Source organism: Mesoplodon densirostris, chromosome 15, assembly GCF_025265405.1.
Source record: "Mesoplodon densirostris isolate mMesDen1 chromosome 15, mMesDen1 primary haplotype, whole genome shotgun sequence".
In the NCBI taxonomy this organism is placed as follows: domain Eukaryota; kingdom Metazoa; phylum Chordata; class Mammalia; order Artiodactyla; family Ziphiidae; genus Mesoplodon; species Mesoplodon densirostris.
Window position 1 is genome coordinate 30,548,398 of NC_082675.1, and position 15,542 is coordinate 30,563,939.

General features: G+C 44.4%; 1 protein-coding gene across 1 annotated transcript in view; it reads right to left on the reverse strand.

The window, feature by feature from the left end:
* RAB31 (RAB31, member RAS oncogene family) overlaps window positions 1-15,542 on the reverse strand; it is a 114,074-nt gene that overhangs the window by 47,282 nt on the left and 51,250 nt on the right. The window contains exon 4 of the mRNA XM_060118866.1: window positions 609-680. Within this exon, the coding sequence (XP_059974849.1) occupies window positions 609-680 (72 nt within the window). The remainder of the gene's footprint in view (window positions 1-608; window positions 681-15,542) is intronic.

The following is a 15,542-nucleotide window of genomic DNA, read 5'->3' on the forward strand; positions in this document are numbered from 1 at the left end:
GAAGCAGTGGTCAGGAACTCATGGATGGTCCCAGCATCGAATTAGTTAAAGCAGCTAACTAAGTTCAGTTAAGCAGGTCCTGAACGCTGAGCTCCAGGAGTGGGGGAAATGCCAGCAGACCACTGCTGTTATTCACTGATGGGTATCCTGGGTCCTCAAAATGATAACTAAAAATACATTCATCCCATATGCACGCAGATACACTATACATATATAAACATCATCCTTGGCGTTTCAAGTTGTATGATTGAAACACTAATAGGAAATAAGTATCTATAACCATCAAACATGCAACATTTAAAAGTAATTTTCCTTTTCCTAAAAATCTGACATTCTGGAGACCAGTATTAGCAGGTATAACCTTGCCCTTACAAACAGTCAATTTTAAAAATGAATGATCATTGTTGTTTATTTAATTTAGCAGGTAGATTTGCAAGGCTTAGCTACATAGAGATGAGAGAAACTCAAAATTTGGTGTTCACTCACCCCAACCAGCATACTGTGGAATCTCACCCCAGGCTGCTGGTGAGACTCAGTGATGTCTCTGCCTTGGTCTTTCTAGGAGGATCACCATAAACGGCACCTAAATTCTAAAGGGGACCTCTTACCTGTTTGGTAATATCATACACTATGACAGCTGCTGCAGATCCACGATAGTACATGGGAGCTAGTGAATGAAACTGTTTAGGAACAATGGATAGTTTTAGGCCAAAGTGAACATAATTTATGCAATCCCAAGTTAAACATAAAATTATCACCCTACATCATCCCTATAGGATCCCTAGAATTTCCCCGGAATTCAGATCAGATGATAAATTTTCCTCCTCAACTACAATTTTTATTTAAAATATAAATAAATAAAAGAGCACACACAAAAAAAGGCACATTCCCTTGAAGTTTATAAACCATGAAATTCATTCTTGGGAAAAGCCAAAAATAAACGTTATTTTCAATGTTGCTATCCTATGAATTTTCTTTTCTCTACCACTCGTCACTTATCTAATATGGTGGACCCAGGGCAATCTCATTAGGATGACACAGCGATAAGATGTTTGCCAAGGGAAGGAAAAGACAAGACTGGCACAAATCACGCCACCCGGGCCTGGCTGCTAAGGAAGAACACTGCAGCAAGGGCATCTCGGCCCCCACCCTCGGGTCTGGAAGGCTGCCGTCCCACAGATTCACAACAAATGGTGAGAGAGATGAGCTTCGTTCCAAATGTGAACAGGGCAAGTGTTGCTGGTCATGAGAATCATTCATCCCCAAGCAGGACAGATATTTATCCTGGGGATACATACAGATTTTATGTATATTTTGAAGAATATATCTTTAAATATATTTGAATATATCTGAAGAATATATCACAGAGGTGTTTTGAAAGACAATAAGAAAAAGATAACTCAGCTCAATAGAAAAATGAACAAAGGATATATATAGATAGATAAATCAGAGGAAAAGTAATAAATTGCCAATAAATATTTTTAAATATGTTCAATGATAATAAAAGAAATGAAAATAAAAGCAATGATAGGGTATTCATTAATTTATTAAGTATTAAAAAGATTGATCATATCCAGGGTTGGTGTGGGTTTGGGGCAGGAGGTACTCATACACTACACAGGAATGTATTTTAAGACCTGTTTATGGAAAGATGCTCAACACCACTAACTATCAGGGAACTGCAAATCAAAACCACATGAGATATCACCTCGCGCCTTTTAGAACAGGTATTATTAAAAAGACAAGAAATACAAGTGTTGGCGGGGATGTGGAGAAAAGGGTACCCTCGTACACTGTTGTCCAGAATGTAAATTGGTGTAGCCACTATGGAAAACAGTATGGAGGTTGCTCAAAAGATTAAAAATAGAACTACTAAATGGTCCAGCAATTCCTTTTCTGGATATTTATCCAAAGAAAACAAAAATGCTAACTTGAAAAGATATATTCGCCCTCATGTACACAACAGCATTATTTACAAAAGCCAAGACATGGAAAAACTACCAGTGTCCATCAACTGATAAATGGATCATCAATAAGATATGATACACACACACACACACCACACACATATATAAACACACCACACACACACACAGGAATATTATTCAGCCATAAAAAAGAATGAAATCTTGCCATTTGCAATACCACAGAGGGAACTTGAGGGCATCATGCTAAGTGAAGTAAGTCAGTCTGAGAAAGATAAATACCATATGATCTCACTTACATGTGGATCCAAAAACTGAATTCACAGATACAGAGAGCAGACTGGAGGTCGCCAGAGGCCGTGGGTAGGGGTGGGCATAATAGGTGAAGGTGGTCAAAAGGTACCAACTTCTGGGCTTCCCCGCCAATGCAGAGGACACGGGTTGAAGCCCTGGTCTGGGAAGATCCCACGTGCCGCGGAGCAACTAGGCCCGTGCGCCACAACTACTGAGCCTACATTCTAGAGCCCACGAGCCACAACTACTGAAGCCTGCGTACCTAGAGCCCGTGCTCTGCAACAAGAGAAGCCACTGCAATGAGAAGCCCGCACACCGCAATGAAGAGTAGCCCCCGCTCTCCGCAACTAGAGAAAGCCCCGCGCAGCAACGAAGACCCAACGCAGCCAAAAATAAATAAATAAAATAAATAAATTTATATTTAAAAAAGGTACCGGGCCTCCCTGGTGGCGCAAGTGGTTGAGAGTCCGCCTGCCGGTGCAGGGGATACGGGTTCGTGCCCCGGTCTGGGAGGATCCCATATGCCGCGGAGCGGCTGGGCCCGTGAGCCATGGCCGCTGAGTCTGCGCGTCCGGAGCCTGCGCGTCCGGAGCCTGTGCTCCGCAACGGGGGAGGCCACAACAGTGAGAGGCCCGCATACCGCAAAATAAATAAATAAATAAATAAATAAATAAAAATAAAAAAGGTACCAACTTCCAAGTATAAAATAAATAAGTCAGGGGAGGGAATCAATAGCATAGTGACTATAGTTGATAATACTGTATTGTATATTTGAAAGTTCCTAAGAGAATAGATCTTAAAAGTTCTCATCACGAGAAAAAAAATTGTAACTGTGCAGTGATGAATGTTACCTAGGATGTGAACTAGACTGACTGTGGTGATCATTTCACAATACATACAAACACCGAATCACTATGTTGTAAACCTGAAACTAACATAATGTGGTATGACAATTATACATCAATTTTTTAAAAAAGTCAAGTACATAGAAGCAAAGAACAGAGTGGTGGTTAGCAGGAACTGAGGGCACTGGGTAGGGGTGGATGGGAAGACACTGATCAAAGGGGATGAGATTACAGCTATGTGGGTAAGTCTAGAGATGGAATATACAGCATGATGACAGTGGTTGATAATACTTGAACCTGGAAATTTGCCAAGAGAATAGATTTCACATGTTCTCACCACTTAAAAAGGGTGACTATGTGAAGAGAAAATATGCTAATTAGCTTGACTGCAGTAATAATTTCACTGCGTATACATACATCAAATCATCGTGTTGCACACCTTAAACATATACAATTTTTATTTTAAAAAAAAGAGACCTGGGCCTCCCTGGTGGCGCAGTGGTTGGGGGTCCGCCTGCCGATGCAGGGGATGTGGGTTCGTGCCCCGGTCTGGGGGGATCCCATATGCCGCGGAGCGGCTGGGCCCGTGGGCCATGGCCGCTGGGCCTGCGCGTCCGGAGCCTGTGCTCCGCAACGGGAGAGGCCACAACGGTGAGGGGCCCACATACCGCAAAAAGAAAAAAAAAAAAAAAAAAAAAGAGATCTTCTTTCAAAGCTACTGTTGGTAACATATAACAAAAAGTTGAAATGTGCGTATCGTTTGACCCCAAAGTTCCACTTTTGTGATTGTCACACAAAGATCCTCATCCTTATGTGGTAAATGGGAGAAAAATATTCAAAACAACCCGAAGGTTCATCATAGAGAATTCATTAACAGTGTATGTATATCATGGAAATGCCACAACCATTAAAATGATGGTGAGGATTTTCATTTATAGGAAAAGATATCCTTGACATACCATTAAATGAAAACAACAGTCTCAGGGCAGCAGATGCAGCATAATATAATTTTGGGTAAAATGTGTCTGGGTGTGTCCGTGTGTATAAGCATAACATAATGTTTCTCAAAATGTTAACAGTGGGATTTCTCATCACGTGTACCTTTTCCTCATAAGAGTCTGTACTGTATAAATTTTTATGATGATTTTTAAATGACTTTTAAATTTTATAAAAGCAGCCATATTTCAGCCATAAAAAATAATGAAATAATTTTCAGCAACACAGAGGGATCTAGAGATTATCATACTGAGTGAATGTAAATCGGACAAAGACATATATCATATGATATCACTTATATGTGTAATCTAAAAGAATGATACAAATGAACTTACTTACAAAACAGAAATAGACTCACAGACATAGAAAACAAACCTATGGTTACCAAAGGGGAAAGGTGGGGGGAAGGGATAAATTAGGAGTTTGGAATTAACGTATATACACTATGATATATAGAACAGACAGTCAACAAGGACCTACTGTACAGCACAGGGAACTCTACTCCATGTTCTGTAATAAACTATGTGGGAAAGAATCTGAAAAAGAATGGATATATGTGTATGTACAACTGAATCCCTTTGCCGTACACCTGAAACTAACACAACATTGTAAATCAAGTACACTCCAATATAAAATAAAAATAAAGTTTTAAAAAAAGAAAAAGAGGGGCTTCCCTCGTGGTGCAGTGGTTGAGAGTCCGCCTGCCGATGCAGGGGACACGGGTTCGTGCCCAGGTCCGGGAAGATCCCACATGCCGCGGAGCCACTGGGCCTGTGAGCCATGGCTGCTGAGCCTGCGCGTCCGGAGCCTGTGCTCCGCAACTGGAGAGGCCACAACAGTGAGAGGCCCGCGTACCGCAAAAAAAAAAAAAAAAAAAAAAGAAAAGAAAAAGAAGTAAAAATAAAAAGCAGCCATATTTACTGGGGAGTCAGGGGGAGAGGGGAGCAGGGAGAGAAAGTTCGGATCCTGATGCTTTTCTGGCAAACAACAAAACCATCGTTCATTTTTACTTCCCGTGCAATACTTTTCATTGAATAAACACTGGCCAAGTTGAAACGATCCTACTTGGAAACTGGAAGCACATCCAAAGCCGAGGATTCCTTTTCCTGCAGGATGCTCGTGTGGCCTCACCAGAGTGTGCAAAGAAGCAGGCCAGGGCCTCCCTGGTGGCGCAAGTGGTTGAGAGTCCGCCTGCCGGTGCAGGGGATACGGGTTCGTGCCCCGGTCTGGGAGGATCCCATATGCCGCGGAGCGGCTGGGCCCGTGAGCCATGGCCGCTGAGCCTGCGCGTCCGGAGCCTGCGCGTCCGGAGCCTGTGCTCCGCAACGGGGGAGGCCACAGCGGTGAGAGGCCCGCATACCGCAAAAAAAAAAAAAAAAAAAGAAGCAGGCCACCCATCCCAGCCCCACGGTCCTCGTGCAAGTCTCCACCTTGATGAGAAACTGCCCTGCTCCTGTGTGGCTTTCAGAAGAGGGAACGGGTTGGATGGAGCTCAGGATGGACCCAGGAGTTCCCAGCTGGAGGACCATGGCGGCTGACCAGGAGTCACTGAGCACAGAGCCTTTCCATAGGCACTGGCTGCCCAGCTCTGTGTTTGTTGTCCTTGTCAGGCATCAAAAATCTATTTTTAGTCCATCCTTTGGCAACCCACTCCAGATGCAGAAACCAAAATCAGAATTCCTGCCATAAAGGAGAAAAAAGCCATGCATTTTTTAAAACATTCCTGCTTTGCTAATGGAAAGGAATACATATAAAGTGTCCTTTTAGCCCAATTCTATAAAATGTCAATTTTTCCAAAATAGCCTCTAAGAATGGTCCACTTAAACACTCGAAGCAGGAGAGTCAGTACAAAATGTATACACAAAGAGGAGCAAATCGTGGATTTTCTAAGACAGAATTCGTTTTCAGCTGTAACACCGTGAAGTGAATCTGAAACGGTCACTACTGTGCAGGTCTCATGAATTATTTACTAGAGCTTTGTACATAATGCATTACTTGCTCTTTCCTTCCTCCAAATGGAATCATTTTGAAATAAATCTGTTGATGAAGCCACTTAAACTTTATTACCAGGGACCTGGGGGTTTTAATGAGTTAAAGTTCGTGTCTCAGTTCCAAAACCCAGTAATGCGTTGGCCAAAGGATAATGTTTGTGGAGGACAAGAAGATAAATCACATCCGGCCTACAATGTGTATACTTTTCCCCTACAAATATAAAACAAAAGCCACCATCAGCCTCAGCACTCATTATGACATCATTCCATTTCCACGGGATTGGAATTAAGACTGATGAAACACTCTCATAAAAGATTCTTCTAGAAACAAAGTTCTCAATCACAGGAGGTTGATAAAACTTTTTTAAAAATCTCACCTTGAAAGGTTATTTGAAAATCAGCACAATAGGTGCCAATTCAAAATCCCTTCTTCCCTAACTATTCAACAAAATATCCAGAATGCCAAATTAAAGTGTTCGGATAATTCTCAGGTGACATTTGTTTAGAAGAAGCACAGGCATTGTTAACAGTCAATCTGACCCTCAAAAGAAGAGGCTGTTTGGGTTTCCCTGGTGGCGCAGTGGTTGAGAGTCCGCCTGCCGATGCAGGGGACACGGGTTCCTGCCCCGGTCCGGGGAGATCCCACATGCCGTGGAGCAGCTGGGCCCGTGAGCCATGGCCACTGAGCCTGCGCGTCCAGAGCCTGTGCTCCGCAACGGGAGAGGCCACAACAGTGAGAGGCCCATGTACCGCAAGAAAGAAAAAGAAGAGGCTGTTTATGTCCATGTGTGTGAAGGTTTGTTTGTAATTGCTGGATGTCTACAGGGTAAGGGCAAGGGAATGGCCCTCTCTGAGCTTCTAAGACCCTCAGCTTTCACAGGTGCAAAGTGCTGTTCCCACTTCCAGCAATGGGCAAAATGATAAGTGGGCATGACCCTTCTGGAAAGCATCTGGACAATGTATTTAGAAAGTCTTACCTAAATGTCCATCGACAGAGGAGTGGATAAAGAAGATGTGGTACATATATATATATATATACAATGGAATATTACTCAGCCATAAAGAAGAATAAAATAATGCCATGTGTAGCAACATGGATGGACCTAGAGATCATCATACTAAGTGAAGAAAGTCAAACAAAGACAAATATCATATGACATCACTCATATATAGAATCTAATTTTTAAAAATGATACAAATGAACTTACTTACAAAACAGAAACAGACATACAGACAGAGAAAACAAACTTATGGTTACCAAAGGGGAAATGTTGGGGCGGGAGGATAAATCAGGAGCTTGGGATGAACACATGCACACTACCACGTATAAGATAGATAACCAGCAAGGACCGATTGTATAGCACAGGGAACTCTACCCAATATTCTGTGATAACCTACATGAGAAAAGAATCTAAAAAGATTGAATATATGTATATGTACAGCTGAATCACTTTGTTGTACGCTTGAAACTAACATAACATTGTAAATCAACTCAACTCCAATAAAATTAAAAATTTTTTAAAGTCTTGAAACATTCATATGCTTTGACTCAATTCCACTTCTGAAAGGGATGATCAGAGGTGGCCTCAAAGAAACCAGAATTCATTCTCGAATCATCTGTAATGCTGAAAAATTGTAATCAACCTCAATGTCTAACCATCAGGGACTGGAAACGTAACTTTGGCTTAGCCGTATGATGGAATACTGGGCAGCAATTACACTCAATTACATCTGAAAAATATGAAATGGCACGTGAGGCAAGATGGCTTAGTATTTCCCAAGGAAGGGTTTTCTGCAGAACCCTGTGCCCTTGAAGTACTTTTTGGAAAAAAGGTTTCTTGGTCATGTAAGTTTGAGAAACTCTACATATTACAATGTTCCCCTGGAGGTTTACGGAGTTTTATTAGTACATGAAAGGCTCTGAAAATTTCTGTACTAAAGGAACCTATTTATTTTGCTTTTAACTCAGAATTTTTAATTTACTTTTTACCATTTTCCAAGTAATATTTATTTATTTATTTATTTATTTATTTTATTTTTTCTTTTTTTTTTGCGGTATGTGGGCCTCTCACTGTTGTGGCCTCTCCCGTTGCGGAGCACAGGCTCCGGACGCGCAGGCCCAGCGGCCATGGCTCACGGGCCCAGCCGCTCCGCGGCATATGGGATCCTCCCAGACCGGGGCACGAACCCGTATCCCCTGCATCGGCAGGCGGACTCTCAACCACTGCGCCACCAGGGAGGCCCCCAAGTAGTATTTATTAACATCTAGTGAGCGTCCTGAGAATCCACCTTAGGGGCACAGGATGAAGACTCAAGACAGGGTGTTGACCTGCATGTGGCTCTGTACCAGTTTGGGGGTGGCAGTGGTGGGGCGTGGGTGGTGACAGTTCAGGTTTTCCCAGCTCTGTGAGGACACTCATGGTTCAAGGTGAGACAGGCTCTGCATGGAACCTCCTTCCCCTGCCCTGCTCTTGCTGTACCTGCAAAACAAAGCTCCCTTCTTCCCATCCCACAGCATCCTTTGTGTGCGTACACACACACACACACACACACACACACACACACTCAGCACACAGGCAGAAAGTGTTATTCCAGGAAACCTAATCCTTTAGACCACCCAGTCTGCTTCAGGCAAAATTCCTTACACGCAGGTTGGTGGTGGCATAAATTCCAAAGCAGCAAAATTCTGCACGTCAAGGATGAGCAGTGGTGGAAAATACATGAAATTTCCAAACAAGGACAGGCCCCAGCTGGGCTCTCTCTCCCCAGATGAGTAACCCAAGCCAGGGGGCTATGGCTTCAGGTCCTGGAACTTCAGGGACTGGTTGTTTTAGGATTTTCAGAGAACGCTCTGTCCCTGGTGAGATGCTTCCACGCAGCCTGGGAGCCAGTGCTGGTCTGTCTCGGGGGCCAGCGCTCGAGCAGAAATTCTCACCCTCCCCCAGAACACCAGGGCCACGCACACTCAAGGGCAGAAGCCAAAACACATCCCGAGGTCCCTCAGGATTCAAACAAAGAGGGAAGTGGTAAAGGAAAATTCCTGACATTCCGACATTCTCAGCTGGCGAAAGTTGAATGGAAAAACCACTACTGAATGTACTTTCTGTGTCATTCAGAAGAGCGTTTCTAAGTTTTACACAGACCCTCTCTCTCCACAGAAAAGCAGAGGCCTATTTAATATGCCTACTCGGATGTCCTAAAATCCAATAATACGTAAAGTTTAATAGAAAAGCCTATTAAAATGGTTATTTCTGAATAATGCCATTATAGGCAAACCATCCCTTCTTTCCATATTTCCTAATTATTTTTTTAAAATGTTTAAGAAGATACACTACTTTTGCAATGGGAGGGGATTTTTTCCCCTCTGCTTTCGTTTTTCTTTTAATGTGCCAGTTAATGTCAAAGGGCTTCCTCTGCATTCGGAGATCAAAGGGTTAAAGCAAAAGTCCCAGGAGGAAGCTGGGGTTTAGGGTCACCTGACAAGGTATGTGCAAACCTTCTGTAGCAGAAAATGATATGACCAAATCCAAATGTCTTTCCACAGAAACGGTGTTGGCGTGGGAGTAAGGGGAAAAGGATCAGTGTGTTTTAAAAGACAAGGTCATGAGCTGGCCTATTCTGATCCCTAGAATAATGTGTAAGACAGAAGTCAAGGTTTCCAAGCGCTGTAGCAATTCACGTTTCTCCCACCCATGAAAAACCCAACCACAGGGACCTTCAGCTCTCAGTCCAGTTGGCTGGCGCAGGGGGGTGGGGAGCGGTCCTATAAGTGCAGGACCACGTGTGCCCCACTTGCCCCTAAATCATCAGAGGAAATGCGGTGATGGGGTCACGTCTCCCTCTCTCTCCACCAGGCTCTGCGTCCTCGACCCTCTGAGCTTCAATGTCCCATCGTGGAGGCGAGTCCCCCGTGGAGTGGGACCACAGAGCATCACCCGGGATCATACCCGAGCTGGTGACCCCACACTCACAGGCACCGGCCACCCCGGTGCCCGCAAAGCTGGCCCTCGATGCAGCCACGAGGAAACCTGCCCCCCTGCCCCGTGCATCGCCTTCCTGAGCCCAGGTCGGCCTCCCGTGACCCACTGTCCTAAAGCTTCCATCAGTGCATTTAGATGTTGCCACGGCCTCCATGCTGGCTGCACAGCGGGGGCTGGGGGATGCTGTCTTTTACTGCTGGGTTGTGATATTTGTTTACATACACTGTCGAATCTATTTTTAACTTTATATCATGGAAATTTTCAAACACACACACAAGAAGACAGCAGAGTATAACGCACGTCGGTGCTCTTATCCTCCAGACTCAGCACCCCGACCTGCGGCCCCTAATATCCGCCCCCCCTTACTGCCCAGCCCACCCCCACCACTGGAGCCCAATGCAGCGAACACTTGACATCATATCATGTTAACTGTAAAGCAGAAGGATTTTTCTTCAAATATAAGTCAAATTGTGTCACCTTCCTGTTCAACATCTGTCTAACTTAGCATAAAATCCACCCCCTGGACTGTGGTGTCTAAGGCCCTCGTCGCTGGGGCACTAGGCCTGAACCTGCAGCCACAAGGAGTCCCAGGTTTTTTCCCCAGCCGGGACCCTCCTCCACCCACACCCACATGGCTCGCCCCCTCCTTCATTCACACATTTCTCAGCTGCCACCTCCTCCTCCAAGAACCTTCGGTGAGCCCCTATCTGAGCAGCAGCAGGAACTCAACAAACATTCAGAGACTGAACCCACAGGATGAGCCAATAGCCCTGTGCAGGCAGGCTAGACAGGGGGATGGGGGAGGTGTTCCCATTTCACAGATGAGAAAACTGAGGCTCCGGATGATTACGTAAATTGCCCACACACACACAGCTCTTAAAAGACCTTGAACACAGGTCTTCTACCCCAAATTCCACATTTTTCCCCCTCATCAGCTGATTCTCTGAAATGAAGCATTGCTTACAGAGATGAAGATATGGGTTGGCACTAACCTTACTCATTCATTCATCAGCTACCACCTGGACACCTGACACGTGACAGGGACCGTTCTAAGCCATGGAGACTCAGGGTTGGTAGGTAGGATAACAGCCCCCAAAGGTTTCCACCTAATCCCTGGACTTGCAGTGATGTTACGGTGCACAGCGACGGGCACTGGGTTCCTGGCCAGCTGATCCTGGGATGGACAATGTCCCTGGGTTACCAGGTGGGCCCAGTGTCATCACAAGGGTCCTCTCACATGGAAGAGGGAGGCAGGAGAGTCAGAGAGACTTGAAGATGCTCTGCTGCGGGCTTTGAAGATGGACAAAGAAGCCACAAACCAAAACTGTGGGCAAACTCTGTAAAAGGCCAGGAAACGGATTCTCCCCAGAGCCTCTGCGAAGGAACCTGCCCAGACCTGTGACGGCGTGAGCCCGGGTTGTTTGAAGCCACAGGAAAGAGAGACGGTGAAGAAGACAGACAAATCCCTGTCCTCCAAAGCGCACACTTTCCTTGGATTGGAGGGTGGAGGCGCCGCCTTCAGAGGGGCTGTTCTGGAGATAAAGGCACACACGGTGAGGTCCCTCTCAGAGGACACTCCTCTGTCTCCATGTAGACACGACCTGCTCTCTGCCCCAGGTTGCTTGAGAGTCACAGAGGGAAACTGGCCTCAACCCAAGCGGCATAGACCATGCCTCACAATTAGAAGCCACTTAGGGTGTCACGTCCCAGACTAGACACACACGGTAAAAGCCCAACTATCGAAGCATCTTCATCTAGAGGAGTCACATCCCTCCACAGGACGGGGAGATGCCCTCTGGGGAACAAAGGAAGATAGTGGGGTCTGTCATGATGGGGAGGACGCAGAGGGCACGGGGCTGGGTCCCCTTCAGACCAGCTCAGGGCTGAGCTCCCCGCCCCCACTCCTGGATCCCCACTCCCCATCCCCTTCCCCACTTCCAGTGTCCCATCCCACTGGCCGAGGGCAGAGACGTTTACAGTGTTTCCCGAAGGATTTATTATTTTAGTACATGGACGTGTCCTTCCTCTTGCTCTCCTGTCAGCAGCATCTCTGACACACAGGAGGGCAATTCTCCACCTAAAGTCCTATTTTCCTAAATGACACCAACACCCACACACTGAACAACCCTGGGGACCAGGTCTATGAGCAACTAGCTCTGTCCCCTCTCCCACACCACCGTCAGGCTTTTTTCCTGTAGTTTCTGCCGCCAGATAACTGCCCCTCTTGGGCTGTACCACTTTTAACTAAAGGAGACTCCTGGGGCTTCTTCTACGAGGAGCCGCTAAAAAAAGAACGAAATAATGTCATGTGCAGCAATGTGGATGGACCTAGAGACTGTCATAGAGAGTGAAGTAAGTCAGACAAAGACAGGTATCACATGATAGTCCTTATATGTGGAAACTAAAAAAACGGGTACAAACGATCTTATTTACAAAACATAAATAGAGTCACAGATGTAGAAAACAAACTTATGGTTACCAGGGAGGGAGAGGGGAGGGGAGGGACAAATTGTAAGATTGGGATTGACATATAAACACTACCATATATAAAATAGATAACTAATGAGAACCTACTGTACAGCACAGGGAACTCTACTCAGTGCTTTGTAATGGCCTATATGGGAAAAGAATCTAAAAAAGAGTGGATATATGTATATGTATAACTCATTCACTTTGCTGTACACTAGAAACTAACTCAACATTTTAAATCAACTCTACCCCAATAAAAATTTTAAAAAATAAAAATAAAAATAAATAAATAAATAAGAGGATCTGCTGTGACCCGGCCCTGTCGACAGCTGTTGATCTTATTTTAATAGCACAGAGCACATCTGCAGGTTTCTAAGCTGTCTTCTTCCCACAAAACCTGCATCCAGTTTTCCTTTCTGGGAGCGCTCTTGGTGGGTGATGGAGCGAGGGGGTAGTTCCCTTATTCGGACCCCGATTCACACTGTGACAGCACTGTTCTCTGGGGGGGTGCACGTACTCTACCTCCTCCCACTGAAGGGAGACCCCCATGGAAATTTGTGAGGAGGCGCCCCAGGGTGGAGCCCCCCCAGCAGTGCTCCAAGTGTGTGCTCCGCGCTGGGAGCTGGGCCTCTCTTTCCAGGGGCTGCAAGGCGAGCGGGGGAGAAAACAAAGCGCAGCTAATTTGGAGCCTGTAAGAGGCCTCTTTCTTCAAGGTTTCCTGAAGGCCAAAATTTCCTCTGACTTTAGCTGCAGCCTATGAATAGTGAACCACTTTCCTGACCATGGACTCCAGGGTCCTGAGAAAGAAGGAACGAGAGCAGACAGGTTTCTTTTGATGTTTGTAAAAGAGCCTGAACTTGACCTCAGATACTTGCTGTCTTCAGTTCTCTTTTCCTTCTCAAGGACCCATTCAGACCCAGCAGTGAGGCCACAGCATTCTCAGCTGCATCCCAGCACCCGACCCCCAATCACCTAAGTTTCCAAATGATGGGAGACTGGTAGGTGCTGGCAGAATTCAGCTGAAGTAGGGGAACAAGCAGTACCACTAACCAGCCCGGGCACCCAAGTTTTCACAACTGCACCCACGAAGCTGTCAGCTCCTGGGGTCTCAGTGACTTTTCCTTCTTTAGGCACCCGGGGCTCAAGGTAAACTCCCGACAGAAGGAACAAGTAAAGATTAAACAAACCCGGGTGGTGCCAATATAGCTCTTTAGTATATATTTTCTGGAATCTTTTAAATCTCTCACAATTGGGGGGAAAAAAAAGTCTGTGCACTCACCAGGAAAGTGACCATAAGCCTTTTGAATCAATGGGTTTCAGAATATTATCCCAATAGCATTAGCAGTATGTATTAAGTCATAAAGTCTGGTCTTGGGTTAGATAATATTGCTGAAATAAAACTAAATCAGCTGCAAATACTACTACTTTGATGACTGATTCCTTCTTTTAAAAAATATATTTAGTCAAATACCATAAATTTCAAGTCTAATAATGGTTTGGTACATTGTAAGTGATAACTTCACAAATATGACCTTGTTTATGGTACTACATGAATTTACTACAGGGACCACACTTAAACATTTAAAAGATTTAATACTTTATTCAACATTTTTTCTTCAGGTACTACTCTGAGGTCAAGACTGCACTTCCAAATCATGAGTAATCTCCAAAAAGATGAAAGACAGTGTGAAACTCACTTATCACTTGTAATTTAAAGTTTTAAGGAGTAGGCAACGTCAAATTCACTATGGATTCAATACAATCCCTATCAAAATCCTAGCTGTAGTTTTTTTTGATAAACATTTACAAGCTGATCCTAAAATTCACATGGAAATGCAAGGGACCCAGAAGAGCCAAAAGAACCTTGAAAAAGAAAAACTAAGTTGGAGGACTCATACTTTCCAATTTCAAAGCTTACTACAAAGCTACAGGAAAATTTTAGATCAAAGGAATAGGACCGAGAGTCAGGAATTAAACCCTCACACGTGTGGCCAATTGATCTTCAACAAAGGTGCCAAGACAACTAACTGGGCAAAGAATAGTCTTTTCAATTGTGTGTATAATACTGACATACAAAGAATGAAGCTGAATTCCTTTCTTACCAAGATACACAAAAAGTAACAACAAATGATCAGAGAGCTAAATGTAAGAACTAAGACTATAAAACTCTCAGACGAACATACAGGAGTAAATCCAGTGACCCTGAGTTAGGCAAAGACAAGTGTTGGCGAAAATGTGGAGAAATTGGAACCTCATGCATTGCTGGTAGGAATATAAAATGGTGCAACCACTTTGGAAAACAGCTTGGCAGCTCCTCAGAATGCTAAACTTAAGAGTCACGACCAATTTCACCCCTAGATACACACCCAAGAGATTTTTTTAAAATGCATCTGCACAAAACCTTGTACAAGAATGTTCACAGCATCATTTATTCATAAAAGCCAAAAAATGTAAACAACCCAAACGTCCATCGACTGACGGATGGATAAACAAAATGTAGTAATGCATACGATGGAACATAAACAGCTGTAAGGAGGAAGTACTGACCCAGCTACAACACGGATCAACCTTGATGACATGATGCTCAGTGAAAGTAGACAGTCAGAAAACCCCCAGACTGCATGAGTCCATTTATATGAAATGTCCAGATTAGGAAAATCTAGAGACTGAAATTAGCCGAGGGCTGGGGGATTTGAGGGGAGGCTATTTTTTAGTCTGTATGTGTGTTCTTCAATTTCATCCTTAAAAAGCATAAAACAATGAGCTTGATTTCAGAAGCCAGTCTATCCAACTTCAGATGTTTGCAGAGGACTGGAGAGTTTTTATGCTAATAACGGAATCATCAACTCACCTTTGTGGCGTCTGTGACTGTGGTTCATTTGAAATCAAAACTATACAAATGCAACCATTACAGCTCAGGCAGTCCACTAGGAAAGACAGGCAGTCCACTAGGAAAGACAGACAGCTATAACACTGACTCTAACCAAATGAAACAAAAGAATAAGATGAGGGCTTCCCTGGTGGCACAATGGTTAAGAATCC